Source organism: Bison bison, unplaced genomic scaffold (assembly GCF_000754665.1).
Source record: "Bison bison bison isolate TAMUID 2011002044 unplaced genomic scaffold, Bison_UMD1.0 scf7180017864503, whole genome shotgun sequence".
NCBI classification, from domain to species: domain Eukaryota; kingdom Metazoa; phylum Chordata; class Mammalia; order Artiodactyla; family Bovidae; genus Bison; species Bison bison.
In genome coordinates this window covers 5,904,159-5,930,090 of record NW_011495061.1, presented here as the reverse complement: position 1 = coordinate 5,930,090, position 25,932 = coordinate 5,904,159, and the positions used below count along the sequence as shown (strand labels likewise).

Genomic DNA, 25,932 nt, shown 5'->3' with positions numbered 1-25,932 from the left:
TCCTGACCTGCATACAGGTTTCTCAAGAGGCAGGTCAGGTGGTCTGGTATTCCCATGTGTTTCAGAATTTTCCACAGTTTATTGTGATCCACACAGTCAAAGGCTTTGACATAGTCAATAAAACAGAAATAGATGTTTTTCTGGAACTCTCTTGTTTTTTTGATGATCCAGCGGATGTTGGCAATTTGATCTCTGGTTCCTCTGCCTTTTCTAAAACCAGCTTGAACATCAGAAAGTTCATGGTTCACGTGTTGCTGAAGCCTGGCTTGGAGAATTTTGAGCATTACTTTACTAGCGTGTGAGATGAGTGCAATTGTGTGGTAGTTTGAGCAGTCTTGGCATTGCATTTCTTTGGGATTGGAATGAAAACTGACCTTTTCCAGTTCTGTGGCCACTGCTGAGTTTTCCAAATTTGCTGCCATACTGAGTGCAGCACTTTCACAGCATCATCTTTCAGGATTTGAAATAGCTCAAATGGAATTCTTATCAGCTCCACTAGCTTTGTTCGTAGTGATGCTTTCTAAGTCCCACTTGACTTTACATTCCAGGATGTCTGGCTCTAGGTGAGTGCTCACACCATTGTGATTATCTGGGTCATGAAGACCTTTTTTGTACAATTCTTCCATGTATTCTTGCCACCTCTTCTTAATATCTTCTGCTTCTGTTAGGTCCATACCATTTCTGTCCTTTATCGAGCCCATCTTTGTATGAAATGTTCCCTTGGTATCTCTAATTTTCTTGAAGAGATCTCTAGTGTTTCCCACTCTGTTGTTTTCTCTATTTTCTTGCATTGATCACTGAGGAAGGCTTTCTTATCTCTGAATTACATCTCCAGGACTTACTTATCTTATAACTGGAAGTTTGTAGCTTCTGACCACAATCACCCATTTTGCCTTGCCCACTCATTGTTTTATTTACTCATTGTAAAGGATAAACTTTCCTTTTTCTTCTGCAATGGAGGAGCTTGGTGGAGTGGGAAAGGTGTGAGGTCGGGTGGGGTGGGATGGGATGGGGTCCAGCTGGTTGTTTTCTTTTTTAATTGAGATATAATTCATGTAACATAAACGTGTCATTCCGAAGTGTAGACTTTAGTGGTTTTTAGTGTATTCACTGTGTTGTGCAGCCATCACACTATCTAGTTCCAGAACATTTCCATCATCCCCAAAAGAAACTACATAGCTATTAGCAGTCTGTCCCTTGGTACTACTTTTTGTTTCTACGAATATGCCTATTCTAGACATTTCATATACGTGAAATTGCACAACATGTGGCCTTTTGTGTCTGGCTTCTTTCACTTAGCATAATGTTTTCAAGATTCATTTGTATTGCAGCATATAACAGTACTTCATTTATTTTTATAGCCAAATAATGTTCCATTGTGTAGTTATACAACGTTTTGTATTATCTGTTCATGAGTTGATGCCATCTGGTTCTTAAATAGACTTTCAATTAGTCCTTCTGTTTTTAGCCCCATCTTAATCCCTACTTCCATGAGTACCTGATGCTACAAGTTCTTGAGCTTTTTGGAGATTATCTTCAATTTTTCATTCTGTAGGTTTATGCTTCCCTAATTCTGGTATTGTTTCAGTGGGATTTGGGGAAGAGAAAGGCAGCAGAGGAATAACCAATGCTCACAATTTGAGAGGTAGGATTTCTGTGCTTGGTCAGACCCAGTAGTCATTAAGTCATGGAATGATCAAGCTGGAAAAACCTTTACAGATCATCAGTGAGTTCTCCACTTTTTAAAAAAAATCTTTTGTTGAGGAAAGTAAGACCCACAAACTCAGTAAATTGTTAAGGGTCGTACATCTGGTAGTCAAGGTAGGACCTTGACCCTCTCTCCTGCCTTCTACCCTAGTTTCTTACACTCAGTTTAGACTGCTTATTTTAAAATTTGGTATTGAGAGCATGGGAACTGTTGCTCAGATTTGTCCTTTGCTACTTCTTTCTTAGAGATTCTAGTCCAGTGGGTTTACCTAAGCCTGGTCTTCTGGACAGCCCAGCTTTCTAAGTACCCCAGTGTATGCATATGTATAGCCTCTGAGAGCCCTCACTGTGTTAAGAACAGTATGTGTGTTTCCAGCTCACAGGACTGGGTTTGTTAGACTGGCCTGAAATACCATGAATTTGAGAGCTTTTTACTTCCCCTGCTAAACACCAGCAAATTACATGTCTTAGTTCAATATGTTAGCTCAACAGATATGTCCCCTGCAGGGTATTCAGCTGGGCTGAAAAGGAGGCAGTCTGCACCTGATAGCTTGCTACTTAAATTCTGTCTTATCTGTGGTTTGGGGCAGTCCTCTTTAGATAGGTACTTGTTAAAATTGGGTCAGTCTCTTGTTAAAATTGGGTACGTGAGAAGTTCAGCCATTTTAAGAATACTAATTGCATGAATTGGACTAGGTGTGGTGCCCTGATGATATCAAGTTGGAGGCAAAGCATCAATAAAGGTAGTGGCCATATGTACAAATCTAAAGTTAGTCTGACAAAGAAAATACATTGAGAAAGAAAGTGAACAAATTTGCCCCAGGGGAACACGTAGGGGTAACAGATGGTTTCTGTTGCTCTTTCTTTGAAAGCCTGGTAAACAGCTTTCCTGGGTTAATAGTGCCTTAGAAGAGGCCTGTGGCTTGTCCAGATGGGGGGCAGCTCACTATCTGCATTGTGGATATTTGTGAGTGTCTGTCTCCTGAGCACCACAGTCATCTGGTGATGGGGGGCCAAGGTACAGGCTGTCTCTTCGAGTGGTTGTCTTCTTCACTTTATGTGGGAGCTGTGAATTTACCTCAACTTTGTGTGTACAAGAGAGAAAGAAGACAGTGATGAGAGCAGTGTAAGATGGTTTTCTTTAGGTACCAACACTCTGCTTGTTAGTCTGTGTTATTTTAAAGCTGTCTCTTATTTAAAAAGTGCTGATAGTAATGAAGTTGTCATCTAAAAGTAATAACAGGTTAATTTAGTTAGAAATTTGCATTTCCTTCTCTTTCTACATTGTGCCCTGTTAGAGTTGACAGAAGGTGATCTCTGATTCCTGCACAAGTTGAGAAATTATCTAGAAGACAAGGAAAATTGAAATGCTGGGGCAGGAAGTGAATCGAAGATACAATAGTTGGTTTTCAACATGCACTGAAAATCTAAATTGAGTTGGGCAGTCAATTTCAGAAATGTTTATAACAGGAAAAATATAGTGAAATCTTTTAATGCAGGAAAGAAATTGATTATAGCATGAGTAGCACTGAATTGGTGACCAGTGTCACTAACAGGATCAGTTCTAGGACATCCCAGGTTGTCATTATGCAAAAGATAGCATAATCATCTGATTATATCCATTCCTAAGGGCTTCTCTGGTGGCTCAGTCGTAAAGAACCCACCTGCCAATGCAGGAGAATCAGGTTCAATCCCTGGGTCAGAAAGATCCCCTGGAGAAGGAAATTGCAACCTACTCCAGTATTCTTGCCTGGGAAATCCCATGGACAGAGGAGCCTTGCGGGCAGCTGAGCATGCTCATACGCATGCATGCATAAATTCCTAGGGAAAAAAAATTTCATCACTCTTGCTGTAGATAATGTGAACTAGACTTTATAGGATTGGTGGTGTTGTGGTGAGAAGAGGCAGTTTATATGACGCTTCTGTCTTAGAGAGGGAGAACATAGCTGTCTTCAAAGAACTCTGTCCCAGGTATAGCTTTGAATGCTGGATTTGTGTTGCCTGCAGCTTCGGCTTTAAAACCTTGGCTGGTTGTTTAAAACATTAAAACACTTTTTTAAAATTAAAAATACACGTTTTAAATACATTAAACTTTTTATTTGAGGTAATTGTAGAATCAGTTATGCTGCTGTAAGAAATAATACAGGGAGATTATTTTCCTTTACCCAATGGTAACATCTTGAAAAACTGTAGTATACTGTTACAACCAGTATATTAACATTGATACATGTTAATATCAGGACATTAACATCCTGATATAGTCAGGATACAGGATAGTTCCATCACCACAAGAATTCTTGGAGTTGTGCTTTTATAGCCTCCCTCCACCCATCCCTGACTTCTGATCATTCATTTCTGTAATGAATGAATGAATACCACTATTGATCTGTTCATTTCTATAATTTTGTCATTACAAGAATGTTATAAAATGGAATCATACAGTATATAACCTCTTCTCATTCTTGTAAGTGCAGGTCTGCAGCAGTGAATTCTCTCAGCTTTGTTTTACCTGAAATGTGTTAATTTTTGCCTTCAATTTTGAAGAATTTTTGTTTGTAAAGTTCTAGGTTGACAAGGCTTTTTTTTTTCTTTTAGTATATGTAGAATGTTTTCCATGTCTTCTAATCCCTACTGTTTCTGATAAAAAGCAGTAGTAATTTCAATCATTTTTCTACTTAATGTAATGCATTCTTTTTCTTTGCTCCATTCAATCTTTTCTCTTAAAATTTTGTTTTTTCAACAATTTAATTGCATATCATTTTCTTGGTATTTATTCTGCTTGGAATTCTTGACTGAGCTTCTTGACTCTGTAAATTTATATCTTTTACCAAATTTGGGGAATTTTTGATCATTATTTCTTCAAATATTCTTTTTAACCGCATTTGCTCTTCTTTCCTTTGGGGCTCCAATTATATGTATGTTAGACTTGCTGTCTCCCATATCTCTGGTTTCCCTCCCTTGGCCCCCCTTTTCTCTCTAATCTTTTTTCTTTCTGTTTTACAGTTTGGTTACTTTGTGGTTGTGGTTGATTTGTTTTTCAGTTCACTAACTTTTCTGCATCTCCATTCTACTTTTCCCATCCATTTAATTATAGTATCTATTTCTTTGCTGAGATTTACTGGCTTTTCATTCATTATGAACACCCCTCTTTTAAATCCTTGACTGCTAAACCAAACATTTGGGTCAATGCAAAGTCAGTTTCTTTTGACTCTTCTCTTGAGAATGGGTCATGTTTCTTGTTTCTTTATATGCTAAACAATTTTAGATTGTGTCCTTGACATTGTGTATGGTATGTTATAGAGACTCTGAATTCTGTCACTTTCCTTCAGAGAACATTGAATTTTGTTCGTTTCCCAGCAGTGAGCAGCAGCTTAAATCTCAGTTCAGTTCTTTTAGCCCTAATTTAGCTGTTTGGGGTCTGTTCCTTGCACTTATGGTTCAGGGATCAGTCAGAGACTTGAGCAGCATTTATACAGTTAGTGGTACCCCCTCTCTGGCTCTCCTTGGAATTTCCCTCCCTCACTTCTCAGCTGTTATGGTTGCCTTTAAAGTCTGTTCTCTGGTTCTTCAAGCTAATAAGACTGGATTTTTATCTGAATTTTAGCCACCTCTCATGGCACAGACTCGGACCTGCCTAGCCAAAAGGGGACTCTTTTCCAGTGTTATTACCTTTTCCCCAGAGTTGACCCTCCATCTCCTTTCACAATCTGCCTGTTTTTTGTTCTCTATTACCTTTGGATGGGCTTTCATAGTGGCTCAGACTGTAGAGAATCTGCCTGTAGTGCAAGAGACCCGGATTTGGTCCCTGGATGGGAAGATGCACTGGAGAAGGGAATAGCAACCCACTCCAGTATTCTCGCCTGGGAAATTGCATGGACAGAGGAGCCTGGTGGGCTATGGTCCATGGGGTTGCAAAGAGTCAGACAAGACTGAACTACTAACACATACACACACACCTTTGGGTAGTTGTTTTTTATATTTTATCTGGAGTTCATAGTTTATCTGCAGGAGTGTCATAGGAGACTTTCTGCCATGGCTGTAAGTAGAACTTCCATCAAACTAGATATAAATTACTCTTTTGACAAAGTCATTTTTTTGCTGTTGTTTATTTATTCTTTTAGTTTCACCGATACTTATATTATCCTCCCTATGTCTTCCAAGGGACCAGATATAAAAATGTTCTCAGCTTTTTTAAAAAAAAACACTTCAAATTTTATATAAAGCTCCTTTAGTGTGTCCCAACTCTGACTACTGATAGTTTAGAAATTGAATTTATTCATTTTATTTGGTGTATCTAATCTAAGATGTAGGTATAACAGATATATTCTATAAACAGTTTCCCAACTCTGACTACTGATAGTTTAGAAATTGAATTTATTCATTTTATTTGGTGTATCTAATCCAAGATGTAGGTATAACAGATGTATTCTATAAACAGTTTCCCAGGAAATAACGGTTACTTTTATTTTGCTTGAATCTAAGCTAATGCTATGATCTGGAGAAGTTAGGTGGTTCAGCATAAACCAGGTTGAGATTTAACTATACTGGGTCTTCCTCAGGTAGACCTACCTTTTCATATCTGCTCTACCACTTAAAAACACAAACATAATAAGTTTAATATAAATGTGGAGGTCTTGATGAACATTTTCTGATGACCTGGACTTCAGACAGAAGTTTTGAGGTATTTTCTATTTTAACTTGCTCACATGAAGCAATCAACATAGGCTTTTCATGGTAAGAATGGAGAAAATAATGTCCTAATTTGGGTCATTATCAACCTGGAAAGCAGTTATTTAGTAGTATGTGTATTTCATTTTAGACTCTGTGAAAACCTGCTCATTTAGGTTAACTTTTAAGTGGTCAAAATATTTTCTGCCCAAATTAGAAATATTTGGAGCTGTGGTTTTAACTTTTTTGAGTCATGAAATCCTTTGAGATCTGATAGAAATTGTGTTTTCTGCCCAGAAAAATGCAGACGTCTTCCTACAAAAATTTGTAAAGCATTGCAGAGTTTAGGGGTTCCTTTGAAGCTTCTCAGCATCAGCATCCCTCATTCAGGGTTATTCAAATCAAGCTAGTACTAAGAAGCTAATAGCAATACAAATGTCAGTTTGTTTCTGGCTTGGCCAAAGCAGGACAAGTAAACAAAGAACCTATTAGAAGTCCTTGTAAGGCATGCAGGCTTTTAAAGAAAATCTGTTGTGATTTTATCTGAACTGTACTTTCCAGAGGGCAGATTCACAAAGATAGATTGATACCTAGTTGACTAATTTTTCAGTTGTTGTTAGAAATGGGCCTTAGTTTTGATGTTCAGACCTGCTGACATTTGTGTTGGGCAAATAATTAGTTATTGTTTATAGAACAATGGAACAGCTGTGGTTGTGATGTCATATTCCTGGTATTGTTTGAATTTCCAGAGGTCTAAATAACTGAGGATTTAAGGGACCTGTGACATGTGTAGGTTTGAGGAGATAGGGCTATCTAGATGTTCCTGAGGCAATATGTGTGTGTTGCTTATTCTCTGAAAAACTCAGCCCTCAGTAAATGAACAGTGATTAAGTTGTTTTTAATAAAAAGATCTTAGGTTTGTGATCTCCTTTCTCTGTTACTTTATGACACTTCATATGGTGTCTATAATGAACATGATTTGGTCTCAGGGCCCTTATACCTATTCTTTACACATTATCTTTCCCCTTGCAGTGAAAATACTATGCTCCTGCTACTGGTTCAGTCTAATACACAGCAGGACTTTTGTCTAAGAGGCACTGTCTGCTGTGCGTTTACTCAGAAACTGACTATTTAACAAGACTTCTGTACTCAGCTTGTTTAAAGAAGGAGTAGGAACTGGAGAGGTGGTGGTGGGGACTGAGGATCTGAAGACCACTTCTGTGATCGTAGCTTTCCTCCTCCTCTTTGTCTACATTCCAGGTCAGCTCATCATGTTCACTTTTGGCTCCATTCTTCATCTCACTGCTTTGAAATTCTCCCCCTAAATAGTCCCCTGTTTGATCTTTTGAATGCTCTTCAGGTCTTAGGGGGTACCTCATAGCCATCTGGGGAAAATGTCTTTCTCTGAAGGCTTTCATATAGGACATTGCTAACCGCCCTGACTCCTGTGTATGTTCAGATGTTTTGTGGTTTTTACTGAGGGGATTTTTTAGCCTACTAAGAAAGAAATGAGAAAACTGACAATTAAAAGTAAAGAAGCTTATGAGGAAGAAATAGTTTATCTTCTCTCAGAATTGGACACAGTTTAAAAATACATTCTGAGACTGTCAGAATGTAGACAAGATCTTTTGTCAGCTGCTTGCAGTTTAATTACTTTGTACAGTGAGTGCAGGCTTGCATGGGTGGGCTCTTTGCACTCTGCAGGTGTTAGTGAAAGCTCTGAGACTCTCTTGACATAGCTGTAGGGCTTTGTTGCATTGCTTGCAATATCACCAGCTGCCTGCTGATTTTGCAAGTTTTCTTCAGTGAACATTACCAAATGTATTTTGAGAAATGAAACTTGCTAGATACGAGTTTCAGAAAAATCAGTTTGAAAGAAGGGATTGGATGTGAGAGAAATTGAAATTGTAGAACTTGCTTTATTAACAGAAAGAAGGTTGGGCCTTGTCAGAAGTTGAAGATTATGAATAAGTGGGCTTATGATGACAATGATGGACAGAACCTGACAGAAAATGGATGTGAAGGTTTTAATTATAAAAGCAGTAACTTTCTGACTGGAATGATTATTAGTTTCTGGAACAGGTGCCTTAGAATTAATATAAACTTTTTTTCTCCCAGAAGCTTTCAAGATGCCTCTCAGTTCAGTTCAGTTCAGTCGCTCAGTTGTGTCCGACTCTTTGCGACCCCATGAATCCCAGCATGCCAGGCCTCCCTGTCCATCACCAACTCCTGGAGTTCACTCAGACTCACGTCCATCGAGTCAGTGATGCCATCCAGCCATCTCATCCTCTGTCGTCCCCTTCTCCTACTGCCCCCAATCCCTCCCAGCATCAGGCTGATTTAAAGTGAAGGACTGTCTGACTTTAGGTTCATCCCAATCTTGTGTTGGTGAGAAGTGCATCTTCCTTAATAATCACCAGCCTCCTGGGGTTCTAAGCCAACTTAGAAAAACTTTAGTTTGAGCAGAATTTATCCTGGCAACTGGAACACATGAACAGGATCCTGTGCAAGTGTGCTCTGAATGGATAGATCACATAAGCTGGAGCCTCCCACCTAATAACCTCCCTGCAAAATTGTTATTTGTATATGTTCTTTTTCCTATAGAATGTTTCATATACGTTTGATGGAACGGTTCTTGAGGATAGGTGGTTCATCTCTATCCTCCACAGTACCTAAGGCCCTTGTATAACACGATTACTCAGTAAATAGATATGTAATTCAATTGAATTGTCCTTGGTCATGTTTCCCACATATTTTTCCATGATTACTAGTAAATTTATATGTTTGAAATATTTAGGTGCATTTAATTTGTCCCCTTCTCCCTCATTCCTTGGGAAAAACAATATTTGGTGGTATACTTTCAGAGAAAGCACTACTGGCTTTATAGTACTTTAATCTATTGAGCTCTTTATCCCATTATACTATATTGTAATGTTTTTCAAGCTGTGAATCGTGGCCATTAGTAGGTCTGCAGGTAGCATTTTGGTTTTAAATGATGTAGAGTAGAAATTATGAAAAGATATCTCATGTAGTAAGGGTAAGTATTTTTTGGGTGAAATTTTTGTTTTAAGTGAATTTATGTATACGTAATATGTATGTGTTTATTGCTTCATGATGTAAACTTTGTTTCATACTGGAGTCATGGTCAAAAAAGTTTGAATAACATTGCTTTATTGTAATCCTGTGTTATTTTATTTATCATATAGCATTATGCCAGTACATACAGGCTTCTAAAGCCAGGGATGGTGCCAGCTCTTTCATTTCAAGTACAACTGAAGGTAAAAACAAACTTGAAAACACCCGTAGCGTTCTGGTGGCTCTTATATAAGTCTCTCCGGTGGCATTTTGTACCCTTTGACATTCTAACTTTCTTATGCCTTTTCCGACCAATACATTTTTCATATTCCTATCCTTCTAGTTGGTGGGTTCTTTGATTCTTCCTCTTTTCTCCTTAATGTCCTTATTTCTGTGTATTCTTAATGCTTTTAGGAGGGGACGGAGGAAACAAAGGAGAATTTCAGAAATTTCGAATGATTCTCAACTGACAAATAACTCATTTATCCTGAAAAATCCGCCTTGTATTTTTTCAGAGATCATAGAAATGCATACTTTATTTTGAATTTAAAATAATTTATGCTTCTGTCATGTTTTCAGTTGACTTTTACCAAAGTAAATGTTGCTTTTAGGGAAAAAAAATGATACAGTCTTTCATCTTTCCTTGTGTTTTCTCCCCTCTTCTCCCAGTAAGATTAACTATTGGATTTGTAGTAATGATTTCATTTTAAAGAAAAGCCAAGGTATCTAGCAGTATCCAGTATTAACCATGCTAAACTTTTCCAGCTTCTTTACTGATCTATAATCTAATAACTATAATGCCTTTCCTGTTCTTAGATGGTTGACATACTAACCTTTTGCCTTCATTTCTGTACCTTGCTGGACTGCCAAGCTCAGATATTCATAACCCTGTGTTTCAAGGGACTTTGTGGAGATGATTTGCTTCGTTCTTTTTCTTGCAGGAGAAAATTTTGAGCAGACACCGTTGAGACGAACATTCAAGTCTAAGGTCCTTGCACGATATCCTGAGAATGTGGACTGGAATCCCTTTGACCAAGATGCAGTGGGAATGGTTAGTATTTGTTAGCTACAAGTGTGAGATAATTTACAGAGTAATTTACAGTAGGATTGTAAGTCCAGACTATGGTAGCTGTGATTCCACCTAGTATCAGTAACTTCTGAAGAAGTAATATGCATGTTGTTCATGATTCTGCATTTTGATCACTGTATCAAATACTCAGAATATATCAGCTATACCAAAAGTCACAGTGTGCTTCTGTTGAGTCAGACAAGTACTTAGTATTGGGTTAGTGAACTTTTTTGTGAGATTGAGCTATTAGTTGCTTATAGCACTGATACTGTATGATAAGATTTAAAGCAGTTTCCTCTTAATTTGTACTGTATATATCTGAGTGATATGGCGAAAATGAATCTTTTTGTTTTAGTATAATTTTAGTACCCAGCTGGTGCCAGTGGTAAAGAACCTGCCTGCCAGTGCAGGAGACCAAAGAAACATGGGTTCAATCCCTGGGTTGGGAAGATCCTCTGGAGGAGGAAATGGCAACACACTCCACTGTTCTACTTGGAAAATCCCATGAACAAAGAAGCCTGGTGGGCTACAGGCCATGGAGTCGCAAAGAGTCAGACACGACGGAAGTGACTTAATACACAGATAGGGCAGCATTTTTAATCTCTAGAAGAATACTACCATGAATAACGTTTATTGAGTATTCAACTTATGCTAGGTACTGTGATAAGTACTTTACATGAATTAACTCATTTAATCCTCATAGTACCCCTTAATGTGGTCTACCCTGATGGCTCAGTGGTAAAGAACGCATGTGCCAATGCAGGAGATGTGATTTTGATCCCTGAGTTGGAAAGATCCCCTGGAGAAGGAAATGGCAACCCACTCCAGTGTTCTTACCTTGGAAATCCCATGGATAGAGAAGCCTGGTGGGCTACAGTCCATGGGGTCACAATGAGTTGGACGCGACCTACTGACTAAACAGCAAAAAATGAAATCCTTCATGTAGATAATATTAAATAAACACAGACACACGTATTTTATGGGTAAAGAAACTAAGATCCAGAGAGGTTAATGTGTTCAAGTCACATGGTTAAGGAGCTGTTTGAGTAAGCTTAAATACTAGTTCCAGAACTCTGCCCTTGACCACATCTTTGTACTTCATTATTTTTTAATAGCTTTGTGTGGATGATCTTGTTTAATGGACACAATAAGCCTGTGAAGTAGGCAGAGTAAACAGTATTATCTTCATTTTACAGGGGAGGAGTTTGAGTCTAGAGAGCCTCAAGTGTTTTGACTCCTAGCAATGGCACCCCTCTCCAGTACTCTTGCCTGGAAAACCCCATGGACAGAGGAGCCTGGTGGGCTGCAGTCCATGGGGTTGCTAAGAGTCAGACATGACTGAGCCACTTCCCTTTCACTTTTCACTTTCATGCATTGGAGAAGGAAATGGCAACCCATTCCAGTGTTCTTGCCTGGAGAATCCCAGGGACGGGGGAGCCTGGTGGGCTGCCGTCTACGGGGTCGCACAGAGTCGGACATGACTGAAGCGACTTAGCAGCAGCAACAGCAGCTGGTGCTTATTTCCTTTTAACATGGTATATTCTAGAAACATTTAGGCTTTAAGAAGTCAAGTTCAAGAATAATGGGAATACTATAATGTAGCTCCTTGTACTTGTTAACCCAGGCTCCTCAAAGTCCATTTGTATGACTAGGTTGGTGGAAAAGTAGAAAATGAAAACTGATTGATTCAGGTCAGTTTGATTAGCTGTTCAGTTTCTTTATATAACCCATCTGAGTTAAAGTGAAAAAAGTACATCTTTATCCTGATTATGTCATCTCTTTGCATTGTATGAAATGAACATCTCCCCCTTCCCCCTTTTTTTCCCTCTGAAAAGAGAAGATTTTGTTGACAGAATCTTGTGAACTGGATAGAGTTTAAAACTTGGTTTATTTTTAGGTATGAAGTTGCATCTATCTGGTTTTTAGATACGTTTCAAGCATCATCTCCTAATACATGCTGTCATGCTTGACCACCTACCTAAATTCTCCAAGCTTTCTTTAACCTCCTTTATGCACTTTTTTTTTGTGCCCATTAAATACCCTTCTTTCTCTTGTCTGCCTAATGAGTTCAGGCATAAGCTCATCTCTGAAGCCTTTTCTGATGAAGACTGAGACTGAGTTGTTTTGTGTTCCTTGTGTTCCTCTGGTACTTTGTGTATACTTCTATATAGCCTTGATAACTACATTAGAATTTTAGTTATGTGTGTGTCTTAGAATGGGAGTTCTTCAGGGCAAATACTTTGCTGTGTTGGACTTGATATTCCAGACACATAGCATAGTAGGTGCTCTTTAAGTGTTAATAAATAAGTAGTGATGGTGTTCTGAGAAGAGGAATAGCAGTGTGTTCTCACTTGTTATTTTCTTGTTGTCTTTTACAGCTATGCATGCCCAAAGGGCTGGCATTCAAGACTCAGGCTGATCCCAGGGAGCCTCAGTTCCATGCCTTTATTATCACTAGGGAGGATGGCTCTCGGACCTTTGGGTTTGCTCTCACGTTTTATGAGGAGGTGACTAGCAAGCAGATCTGCAGTGCAATGCAGACCCTCTACCACATGCATAATGCAGAGTATGATGTCCTCCATGCTCCACTTGCTGATAGCCGAGACCTCAGTGGCATGGAGGATGGTGATGGCACTCCTGGGACCAAGCTGCAGCGCTTCAACTCCTACGACATTAGCAGAGATACACTCTACGTCTCTAAGTGCATCTGCCTCATCACGCCCATGTCCTTCATGAAAGCATGTCGGAGTGTGCTGGAACAGCTTCACCAGGCAGTCACTTCGCCTCAGCCCCCTCCACTGCCCCTTGAGAGCTACATATACAATGTACTATATGAGGTGCCACTCCCACCTCCTGGCCGGTCCTTGAAGTTTTCTGGTGTCTATGGGCCAATCGTCTGCCAGAGACCAAGTACCAATGAGCTTCCCCTGTTCGACTTTCCTGTCAAAGAGGTCTTTGAACTGCTTGGGGTGGAGAATGTGTTTCAACTTTTTACTTGTGCCCTTCTGGAGTTTCAAATCCTGCTCTACTCACAGCGTAAGTCAGTGCTTACTAGAGCTCTCTTCCTGACTAGGGCCTCTCTTTTTTTCCAATTCAGGTAACTGGGGGTGACTGTAAAGGCCAAGGGCTGTTAGAGTTTGAGCAGAATCCACATCTTTTGCTTTCCATGACTCATCAGCTTTTGTAAATTCCAAGTATGTGAATTGTCAACTAATTGCAAAGAACAAATACAGAATTCCCTATTTAGCATTAACTAAATTAACTTGTGGCGCTAGTGGTAAAGAACCCACCTTCCAAGGCAGGAGACAGAAGTGATGTGGGTTTGATCCCTGGGTTGGGAAGACCCCCTGGAGGAGGAAATGGCAACCCACTCCAGTATTCTTGCCTAGAGAATCCCATGGACAGAGGAGCCTGGTGGCCTATGGTCCATACAGTTCCAAAGAGCCAGATATGACTGAGATGACTTAGTATGCACACGTGCTGGATGGCAAACTAATGGAACATGAGAGGTCTACCATTTCTTATTGACTATCATCATGGCCTTTTGCTGGACTCTCCAGTCTGGGAGGAGAACCCTGTCTCCTAAGTCTGGCTGATGGCTGAAAAGAGGAGGCAGGAGTTGATGTTTGTGGGACACACTTTTACCAGTTTGTCCTATCACTCTGCAGAGTTGTTTCTGCCCCTTCCTCAGCCTGACGGTAGTGAGGACCCTTCATATATTTGAAAAAATGAAGATGTGTTGCTTTTTTCTGTTGTTTGTTATAACTGAATTGTTTTTATAAATGAGATGTTAAGTGATTTTGAGCAGTGGATTTGGACAAAACAATAAAGTAGAGCAGAAGGAAAAAATATTTATTAAGGGAGTGAATTAAGTAACATGAAATTTGTTCATTCAGAACATACTTACTGAGAGTATGTTGTGTGCCAGGCGTTATTCTAGGGGCTAGAGATTCAGGGTGGACAAAATAGATAAACATTCCTGCTATAATAGAACTTACATTTCAGTGGGAAAGAGGTGATTTTTGCTTGCTTGGCTTGTGAGCTCTTAGTTCCCCAACCCCAACCCAAACCCCAAATCTAGGCCCTGGCAGTGGAAGCACCGAGTCTTAATCATTGGACTGATAGGGAATTCCCCCCACCCCTCTCTTTTTTGGAGAGGTGATTAAATAGATAAATGTACAGTATGTCAGGTGCTCATAAAAATAATATAGTAATTTTAATAAAAAGTTAAACAGTAAAGAGGATAGTATTGGGGGAAGGGAAATTCCAGTTTTTGATAGAGTGATTAGATTAGACCTCTCTGAGTGATCCATGTTAATGTTTGTAGGAAAAGTTTTCCAGGCAAAGAGCACAAGAAATAGAAAGGTTCTGAGACAAAAATGTAGTTAGTATGTCCAGGAACAGTGAGGGTGCTTGATGGATAAAATGGTGTGAGAGAGCAGGCGCTTAATAGCAGATGGTGTTAGAGACTTAACAGGAGGCCAAATTGTAGAGTCCTGTAGGCCACTGTAAGGACTTTGTTACTCTGAGATGTTTAGTCATTGGAGGTTTTAAGATTTTTGACTTTTTATTTTGAAATCATTCCCAGCTTATAGAAGAGTTGTAAGAAATATTCAAAGAACTCTTGTATACTCTGCCACAATTCACCAATTGTTAACATTTGGGTGCATTGTTTTATCATTCCCTCTGTATCTCTGTATGTGTGTGAACATAAATGAACCATTGAGAGTCACTGTAGATTCCATGTTCCTTGATTCCTTAGTACTTCAGCTTTTATTTTGTAAGAACAAGAACATTTTTTAACATAGCCATAATATGATTAATAAATTTAGGAAATTTAACATTGACAAAATAATAATACTGTATTCAGCTTTTATTTACCATTGTTCAATAATGTCCTTTATGATAAATTTTTAAAAATTGAGGGATAGTTGATACACTGTTATGTAAGTTTCAGGCATACACCATAGTGATTCATGATTTTTAAGGGTTATATTTCAGTTGTAGTTGTTATAAAATATTGTCAGAGAATACAGACAATATTCCCTGTGTTCCCTGCATTGTACAATAGGTCCTTGTAGCTTATTTTATACATAATAGTTTTTACCTCTCATTTGTTTGTTCTCTATATCTATGAGTCTGTTTCTTTTTTGTTATAACCTAGTTTAATTTCTTAGACTCTACATAAAAGTGAATGATAATTAAAAAATTCCTGGTTCAGAATTTTAGTCCAGTAACATATGCAGTATGCATATTGCTTTTAGTAGTCAATTCTTCATGTCTCTCATGACTGACGTTTTTGTAGAGTACAGGCAAGGTATTTTGTAGAATGAACGTCCATTTGGGTTTTTCTTCTGATGTTTCCTTCTGGCTAGATTCAGGTTATACATTTTTGGCTGTGATATCACAGAAGTGATGTAGTGGTTCTCTCAGTGCATTATATCAAGAGGCACATCATGTCTGTTTTTATCACAGGAGGCACATGATGTTCGCTTGTCCCATTTTTGATAATGTTAATTTGATCACTTGGTTAAGATGACGTCTGCTGAATTTCTTAACTGAACATTATCATTTTTTCCCTTTGTAATTAATAACTAATTTGTGAGTTGATACTTTGAAACTCTGTAAATTTATTGTTGCTCTTCAGAGTTTTACCTAATAGCTTTAGCATTCTTTGATAATTCTAGTCTGAATTAGTTACCAGGCTGGTTGCTTTTTACTGTGAGGAAGAACATTTCATTCTCCCTTGTTTATTATTGTATGGACTCATATTTTTATTTTATTCAGTAGGTTATATGGTCCATTACTATAATTAATTTTTTTTATTTTGAGGTCAAATTGTTCCAGATATGGTCCATGGGCCAAGTCTGAATAATGTTAGTTAGGAGGCCATTGTAATAATCGCAGTGAGACTCTATGTTGTCTCTTCACTAAGGAGGTAACAGCAAAGTGGTGTGAAATGGTTGGATTCTGGATATGATTTGAAGTAATAGAGACTGTGTTGAATTGAATAGTGTCCATCTAAAATGGACAGCCAGTAGTTAGCTCCAGTTAATTCCTTTGGAAATCCTGGCCTGATGTTTCTAGATCTTCCAGTTTTTCACGAGGACCCAGATTTTTTATGTGAAATTTTTGATTTTTAAACGTTCGTAACAATGTTCTTGTTAAACACTGCAGAACAAATAAGAAAAGCCTCTGTTGACTGAGTGTGGTTCCTGAGGCTTCACTTTGCAACTTGTTTTAAGTAATGATGTTTCAGACTCCTGTCTCCTGGGTGATGTATAGACTTGTGTAAGTCTTGTTGCTTTTTTAGTTACTGTTTCTTGACTGTGCTCAGTCACTCAGTCGTGTCACACTCTGCGGTCCCATGGACTGTAGCCCGCCAGGGTACTCTGTCCATGGGATTCTCTAGGCAAGAATACTGGAGTGGGTTGCCATACCCTCCTCTAGGGGATCTTCTTGACCTAGGGATGGAACCCGTGTCTTCTGCATTGGCAGGCAGATTCTTTACCACTAGTGCCACCTGGGAAGCCCATGTTTCTTGAAACAGCTGACACTGAAAAACATGGGTTTTAATTACATGGATCCACTTTTATGTGGATTTTTTTCAATAAATATGTACTATAAGAATGAACAATCCATGGTTGTTTGAATCCTTGAATGTGGAACTGTGGATAGAGAGTGGAGTGAAGTGAAGTGAAAGTTGCTCAGTCGTCTCTGACTCTTTGCAACCCCATGGCCTGTAGAGTCCATGGGATTCTCCAGACCAGGATGTTGAAGTGGGTAGCTATTCCCTTCTCCAGGGGATCTTCCCTGCCCAGGGATTGAACCCAGGTCTCCCTCATTGCAGGCAGCTTCTTTACCGGCTGAGCCACCAGGGAAGCAGAGGGCCACCTGTAAATGTTTGAGATGATGAAGTTTTAGTCATCAGCTTATAATTATTGCATTACTAGTTAAACAAAAAAACCAAAAACTATTTCCAGGTCATGTTTAGTCAGGAACAACGTGTAAGCTGCTCCACAGTTTTATTGGTGACCACACAGGATGCTTTGCTAAAACTTCTCTATCTAGTTGATGCATATCAGCTTCTGCTCACTTCCTACTCATTTGTCTTCATTTTCTGGAAAGCTTTTTGTTACTTATAACTCCTTTAAGCTGGGATTTGCTTAAATAGTAGGCTGAGTTTTTAGTGAATAAAGCTGTTTAACCCCTGTGAAAACTCACTCATTTGAAATCAACCATTCCAAGAGGATATTACTCATATGGTTTTAAAATTTTTGTTCCTACTTTGTCCTTAAGTATCAAACCATCATACCATTTGTAAATAGTAACTTGTTAAATTTTGATTTTAATAAATCTATTGTATTGGCTTTGCTTATTTTAAAAATAAAACTCCAAAAACAAAAAGAAAAAAAAGTCTAGAAATTGCATCCTAAAGAAAAGCTAAACTTTGAACATAAGCCTTCTCTTCCAAGCTATGCTCCCTGACCTAGAATAGGCTTTTGAGTAATGAAAATCAGTCTTCTGAGTCTGTCAAGTTCTAGGGAAGGTTTTTATCAAACTGTTAAAATGACACTAGGTTGTCAGGTTGGGGGCAGACTTAGCTAAGGGTAGAAAACCAGCTTCTTCTTGGTTGGTGGTTCTTTGGTCTTGATCTTGACTGCAGAGTTCACATCAGCTCTTTATAGAATGCAGACTCATGTAAGTGGTAAATGAGGTGTTTGGCATTCATGCTGAATAGAAACCAGACCACAGTTCCTTTTCTTTTTGTTCTAGTTCTCTACCCTCTTTCTACCTAAGAGAATCTACTTAGCATTCTCATTTAGTATTTAGAGCAAGTTGCCATTTATGAATTCTGTTGTATTTCTATTAAATGTTATAATGAGAATGGACCTGTGTATGTGTTGGGGGAGGGGGTATACTTCAGCATGTGAGCCACTGAGGTTTTTGGGTTGTCTCTCTGATACCCATAAGAGAATCATGCTCTGAGCATACCCTTGCTGAAGTTTACACTGTTCTTTCTACATGTGGAATTGTATTAAACATTTTAAATTACCATTGGAGAAGCAGATGCCTTGTTTTTGACTGGTTTGTGTGTATGTGTTTATTTTTTTGACCTAGATTACCAGCGACTGATGACTGTGGCGGAGACAATTACAGCTCTCATGTTTCCTTTCCAGTGGCAGCATGTCTATGTTCCTATTCTCCCGGCTTCTCTCCTACATTTCTTAGATGCTCCTGTGCCATACTTGATGGGCTTGCATTCCAATGGCTTGGATGACCGGTCAAAACTGGAGCTGCCTCAAGAGGTAAGAGAAATGTGGAGCTTGGGTGCTGGTGCCTGTGGCCCTGATACAAGATTTGGGAGACAAGAGCTTTGGGATGAGTCCAGGGTGGTATTGCCAAGTTTGTTTTCTTTTATTTTGGAGAACATAAATAACTTTCCAGGAAAAAAGTAAAAATAATGAACATTTAGCTCAATTTATATCATTCCGGAAACACTTATCACCTGACATACATTTATTGTAATCTCTGTGTTTATACTATTATGAACTGCCTTTTTCATGCACATTTTTTTAAACACAGGATTTTATGTATTTTTAAGACATTTATTAGAAAATCTTATTATGTAAAATTTTAAATTTACATGGAAGAGAGTAGCATATTTCAATACTTAGCTTCAACAGTTATCATACATTTAAATTGTATTTTATTTATATACTGTTTCATATTATTTAAAGAAATTCCACATAATATGATTTTATAGCTACTTTAGTAGCCAGACTTATGTTAATAAATCATTGGTTTTCTTTTACAGGCCACAGTTGCTCTGTAAAAGTTGACCAGATCATGGTGATTCTTGTAGTACTGAGACATCTTTGAAAATTTTCCTTGCTCAAGATAATTTAGGCCTTGAGATAATGCATTTCCTCTCTTGCTGTGAGAATGGCCTGTTCAAAGTCTTTTCTATTGTTTTAAATACTAACATAACTGATTAAAAATAAGAATTTATTTATTTAGTACTTCATTCTAAAATAAATTTAAAGCACCCTTAGAAATAAGATTGTTTACTGTTTATTTTCCTAGAACTACAGGTAAAACTCGTCTACCTCTTTTGGTCATTTGGTGGCTGGTATGAAACTAGCTGGGGGAATTGGGCTTTACTACTCTGAATTTCATAGTCAGTGGAAAGGCCTGGGAAGAACACTTTGGAGTATTCACACAATGGTCTCATCCCTCTACCAGTGATTTTTTGGGGGAAGATTTTTATGTATAACTGAGGAATATGAGTAAAAGGACCTCCAAAGAAGAAGCCATTCTCATGGAATTGGGTCTGAGCAGCCTCATGTTGTTGGGCATGTCTGGGTAGCCACAGTGATGAACAATCCTGATAATTAGATCATACCTCCAATATTTAAATTATATTCAGATGCATCTCTTTTTCTCTGTCCTTTGGTTTTAGAATCAAAATGTCTTCTTTGTAGTTTTTGCTTTTTTACTTCCTTTGCTTCTTTGATTTTATAGTGCTTTGTGCTTTTTGGGGTGGGACAAGGTGAATTAAGAAAGAAAAGATCTAAATGATGTCAGCTAAAAAAAAAATTCAGAAGTCTGCAAAAAGAACAGAGTTTATTTGGGGACTTAAGATTTGCAATTGGGGAGAATCAGATTTGGTAACCCCTGAAAGAGTGTTCCAAGGAAGAGAAAGAATCGGGGCCTTATAAGGACAAAAAACCATGAAGTTGTTAAAAGTTGCCCTGTGAGAGTTGGGATCGACTCTAACCTAAGTCAGAATATTTGTCCTTAAGAAATCACAAGTTATTTTATGGTAGGGGTCCTATAAATATATAGACTGTCACAAATTGTTTAAGGGTAAGGGCCTTTTAGTATCTTGAGTTTTTGGAGGTGTTCTAGGTGATTTCATCAGGCCAAAAGGTCTAAATCCATCCAGACTGAGTCGTGCAAACATGATACCTCCTTAGTGGCCTCCTGACTCCATTTTAGAGATCTCTTTTAGCAATACTGACTCCATTTTGATTTTCACAATGATGGAGAATACCATTGCATTTTGGGGTATTGGGTTTTTCTGTGTATTTGTCTACTGATAAATATGCCTGAAGAGTAGATATCAAAGATTGGAGTGTGGAGAGCTTTTTGTTGTTGCTTTAAATGATTGCATATTTAATATTGACACTTCTTACTGGTAAACCTAACTATAATTTTGTAGAAGTCAAATGAGAATAACAGTAGAAATGATTCAAGGTAGAAAGGCAAAGAGGCATGCATAATCTGATAAATAGGTCACTAGGCAAGAAGCCAGATTTCTGTTTTATTTTCATCTTTGGCATCAGCTGGCTGTACACTTGCGGTCAAGTTCTATTTCCTGTAGGGTCTCTCAGTATCATTCTGTGTGTGCTTCGGGTATGTGGGTGTGTGAAGAGGCTGCTGGGAGACCAGCAGTTTTCTTAACAGGACTGTTTGAGAGACTGTGGGTTGTTTGAGAAACCCAGAATCTCACTCTGTTCTGGGATGTTGGAGCTTCCACTTTGCAGCCGCCACTGTTGCTGCATCTTTTGTACTCTGCCTCTCCTTGTGGTCCCCTTAAGAAGGAGTGGTAGGTTGGAGAATACCTGTGTGTAGTTTATAAGCAGTTCTAGGGTTCAGAGTCCCACTTCATCCAGCCAGTCCCTCTGAAGATCATGTGTTTGTGGGGATAGTTACACAGCTGGATATTTTCTACCTTAATTTTTAGCAGATGACCTCTGGGATAGCTGAGTCTGTGTAGTCCCCCTGGTAAACTTTAGGCTAGTAAGGAACGAGGGGGTTTCTCAAGGAGTAAAGCATCATCAAAGGTACACATAATGAATGGAGAGTGATAATATTTTTGAAAGATAATTTTAAGATGTGTCAGAGATGATACATTTATAGTTTCAAATTCTAACTGCACAGAAGTATAAAGTAAAAAATTACCTCAGATTTTACCACCCAGAGATAACTAAGGCTGGGAAATTCACTTAGGCCTTTGCAAGTGGACATCATTAGGGTATTGGGGTCGGGCACACTCGATCTATAAAAGGGACTTTATCCAGAGGCATAAAGAGTGTACATTCCCTAACCCCGCCAAGTCAGAATTCATCAGTTGCTGCCCCATCTTTGGGTATCAGAAGTCTGTGAAAAGCTCTTTGTTTCTTTTTACACCAACACATGAGCTCAGCTGGCTCTGAGCAAGTGAGAGTGCTGTGCTGCTTTTGTGAAGCTTTCTTTGTCCTGTGCTTCTCTTTTGGGTTTCATTGTCTGAGCACAGGAAGGAGGCAGTTCCTCCACAACTGTGTTGGGGGAGGGGGTGTTCCTTCTTTCTGTCTTGGGCCCCTCTTTCTTTCCTTCTTTTTCAGGATACTTTGTCAGTAGCTTTTCCCTAGTAATCTGTTGAGACTAACCAGTGAGGCTGTCTGTGATTTGGTGCTAGGAACTCAGGGCTGGGAAAGACCATTGTGATCTTTTGCAGGAAGGGATTTGGGAAACTTCTGTGGTTTGGGATATCTCTGTGATCACTGCCCCAGAGTAGCTAAGTCTTCCCATGGCCTCTCCTGATGAGATAGAAGGTTAACTGAAGAAAACTGATCACTTGGGTTCAGTGCCTCTTCCAGGCTTCTTCTTGTCCCTCAAGCTGTTTGCAGGAGTTGGCCTCTTTTCAGATAAGGAAAGGGGTTTGAGGTAGATTTCAAGTTATTTCTATTTGTCAGAGCCCTCTGTGTCCTGACAGGAAAGAGCATGAAGCTGTTGTGCTGGTAGCTGAATGGCGTTCTTTTCATTTTGCCTTCTTATCCCTACCGGCCTCAGCCCAACTCTGAAGAATGGCTAGTAGTTTTGTCTCAGAGGCTCCTGTCTTAACCTCTGAAGTGCACCTGAGCTGCTTTCTTTTCTCCAGCCGCCTCTGTCCAGGAGTATCTGCAATATGTGGATACAGCATTTGGAGTTTATCAGATTCTTCACAGATGTTCTGTGTTTGGTCAAGAGCAGTGGGAGAAACGGCAGCCAAGCATTGTTGAGTGGATGTAGTTGTGTTTAGCTGCCTCTATGTTTCCTATTGAACAAACTGTTTTTTCCCCCCTCTAAAAAGAGGAGAACCAAGAAGATAAATAATTGCACTGTGTGCCTCTGGGGGGAGGGGTCACAGTGCTTTCTTCTGTTAGCTGTATGGACAGGGCTTGTGAGGCAGGTGATTTTCAAGACTAGATGATTTAATTCTGTCTTTACTATATTTTTTAATTGCTTGATCCAAAGGCATTTATGATTTTAAAATCTTAAAGGAATAAAAGTAAAAGTAGGTGTTATTTTTAGGTGTTAAACATGTATTAGCTCTTTAACAAGGAAGCATTTAACAAGGATGGAAGGGTTCAAAGTTGTTTTCTAGTGGAGGAACTCTGGAAAGTGGACTTTAAAGTGATTCTTCTAATTTTTGAATCTTGGTTATGGGAAAGTTCTCTTTAGTTATGGATTTGTTAATGGAGTAATTTATGCAGTCAGCAAATGTGTATTGAACGAATGCATACATGGCACATGGACATGTTAAAACATGAAATTTTCATAGATTGAGAGTCTGTGGAATAGTTAGATAAAGCTGGACTTACTATATGGTCCTCCTGCCTCCTAGAATATAAGACTTACTGATACAGGGATAAATAGCAGAAACAGTGGAACAGCATTTTGATATATAATAATACATACCATGTCAAAGAACTTTTTAGTAATGGAGCGGGAAAAATTGCTTGTCCATAGGAAAAAAAGGATTCTTACCTTAATCGCATAACAAAGTGAACTTGAGGTGGAATAAGCATTTAAATGTCAAAAGCAAAAATTTAAATCATCTAGAAGAAAACATTAGTACAGTCTTGATCTCAGCGTAGGAACTTTGTGAACAAGATGAAGAAAACACTTTCCATAAAATAAAAGATTGACAAATTTGATTTTTTTAATTAAGAAAAAGACATTTTAAAATGAAAAGATAAAAGCTAGGAGAAGATATGTATAGGACACATACAACCTATAAAGAGTTATCATCAGGAGATTATAAAGAACTTTTGCAAATAGGTAAGAAGATGAGCAACCCAATAGATAAATGGGCTAAACATATGAAGAGAGATTGCATAAAAAATACACATTTCTTGTAATCAGGAAAGTGTAAATTAAATGTACCCAGTCAAGTGGAAACAGTATCTGACTTTATTTTCTTGTGCTCCGAAATCACTGCAAGTGGTGACTGCAGCCATGAAATTAAAAGATGCTCCTTGGAAGAAAAGCTATGACCAACCTAGAGAGCATATTAGAAAGCAGAGGCATTACTTTGTCAGCAAAGGTCCATCTAGTCAAAGCTATGGTTTTTCCAGTAGTCATGTATGGATATGAGAGTTGAACCATAAAGAAAGGTGAGCACCGAAGGATGGATGTTTTTGAACTATGGTGCTAAGGAAGACTGGAGAGTCCCTTGGACTGCAAAGAGGTCAAACCCTAAAACCCTAAAGGAAGTCAGTCCTAAGTATTCATTGGAAGGACTGATGCTGAAGCTCCAATACTTTGGCCACCTGATGCAAATAACTGACTTATTGGAAAAGACCCTGATGCAGGGAAAGATTGAAGGCAGGAGGAGATGGGGACAACAGAGGATGAAATGGTTGGATGGCATCACTGACTTGATTGATATAAGTTTGAGCAAGCTCCGGGAGTTGATGATGGACAGGGAAGCCTGGCTTGCTGCAGTCCATAGGGTTGCAAAGAGTTGGACACGACTGAGCGACTAAACTGAACTCAAGTGGGTATATTAAGAAATCTGATGATACCAAGTTTTGGAAAATACTTGGATTATTAGTAGGATCACTTTAGATTGTTGGCAAAAATGTAAATTGTTATAACCATTTTGGAATGCAGCTAGGACTTATCTTGTAAAATTGAATATTTGCATACATTATGACATAGCAGTTTCACTCCTAGGATATAACCAAGAGAAAATCTTGTACTTGTGTCCAAGAAAACATGTATGAAAGTGTAAAAGCAATACACAGGAAGCTAATTGAAGGCCTTTTGATGAGAAGATTGATAAATTGTTATATATACACACAGTGGGATATTGTATAAGAGTGAAAATGAATAATGGATAGTTAAATAAAACAAAACGGCTGATTGTTAGTAACTCAATGTTGAGTGAAGAAAAGTAGTACCACAAGACTACTTAAAGAGCAGTGATCCTTTTACAGAATTTAAAAACAAGCAAAGAATCTAAAGGCATGTATACATATGTGATAAATGAAAAAAGGCAAAAAGATAACATAGAATTCAGGATAGTGATTACCTGGGGGTAAAACTGTGTAGGTCGGGGAGAAGTACATTGGTAGATAAAAATATTGGTAATTTCTAGTTTCTGGGTTGGACTGGTTTAAAAAAATAACGTCTTTAAGATTGTTCCCAGAAAGTTGTCAACTCACATTCCCAGTAACAGTCTTTGTTTCCTAGTAACTTTGCCAGGGTTGGACACTGTAAATCTTTTACATTTTTGCTAACTTAGTAGGTAAAAATATTTTGTTTGCATTTCTTGGTTTATTAGTGAAACTGAACATCTTTTCATATATTCGAAATTAACAGAAACTTCTTCTGTTTGCCTTTCATAGCCATTTTCCAGCTGGATGAATTAGCTTTATCTCAATACTTTCTTTGAATATTAATCTTTTACATGTTATGTATGACAATTATTGTTTGCCAGATTATTAAAAAAATTTTTTTAATGGCAGTATTTATACAAGGTTTTTAACCTTGAATAAAGTTTAAAGCTTCCCTCGTAGCTCATTTGGTAAAGAATCTGCCTGCAATGCAGGAGACCCGGGTTTGATTCCTGGGTTGGAAAGATCCCCTGGAGAAGGAAATGGCAACCCACTCCAGTATTCTTGCCTGGAGAATCCCATGGACAGAGGAGCTTTGTAGGCTACAGTCCATGGGGTCGCAAGAGTCAGACACGACTTAGCAACTAAACCACCATCACCACCACCACCACCACCACCACCAAAGTTTAGAAAGCCCAACTCTCTACCCTAAGGCTTAATAGTAATCATTTATATTTTCTTTTAATACTTTTGTGAATGTTTTTATATTTTTTCACTTTTTGTTATGGAAAATGTTGAACATACGTAAAAATAGAGAGGCTAACATCCATCATTGCACAGTAATCATCAACTCATGGCCAACTCTTCTTTCTGTATCCTCCACCCTTTCCCCATTTACCCTACTGGATGAACCCTACTGGATTATTCTGAAGCAGATCTCACCCAACATTATTATATCATCATGTATTTCATATGTGTCTCTAAAAGGTAGAAATTTTTTTTAATGACAAAGTGGCTTTATTTATATTTAAATCTTCAGTCTAT

At 38.5% G+C, this 25,932-nt stretch overlaps 1 protein-coding gene across 1 annotated transcript in view; it reads left to right on the top strand.

Annotated features, from left to right (window-relative positions):
* Positions 1-9,547: 9,547 nt before the first annotated feature.
* DENND5A (DENN/MADD domain containing 5A) overlaps positions 9,548-25,932 on the top strand; it is a gene marked incomplete at its 5' end in the record, with an annotated part of 51,514 nt that continues 35,129 nt past the window's right edge. The window contains 4 exons of the mRNA XM_010829376.1: positions 9,548-9,653; positions 10,392-10,501; positions 12,898-13,555; positions 18,641-18,828. Coding sequence (XP_010827678.1) covers positions 9,548-9,653; positions 10,392-10,501; positions 12,898-13,555; positions 18,641-18,828 — 1,062 coding nt within the window. The remainder of the gene's footprint in view (positions 9,654-10,391; positions 10,502-12,897; positions 13,556-18,640; positions 18,829-25,932) is intronic.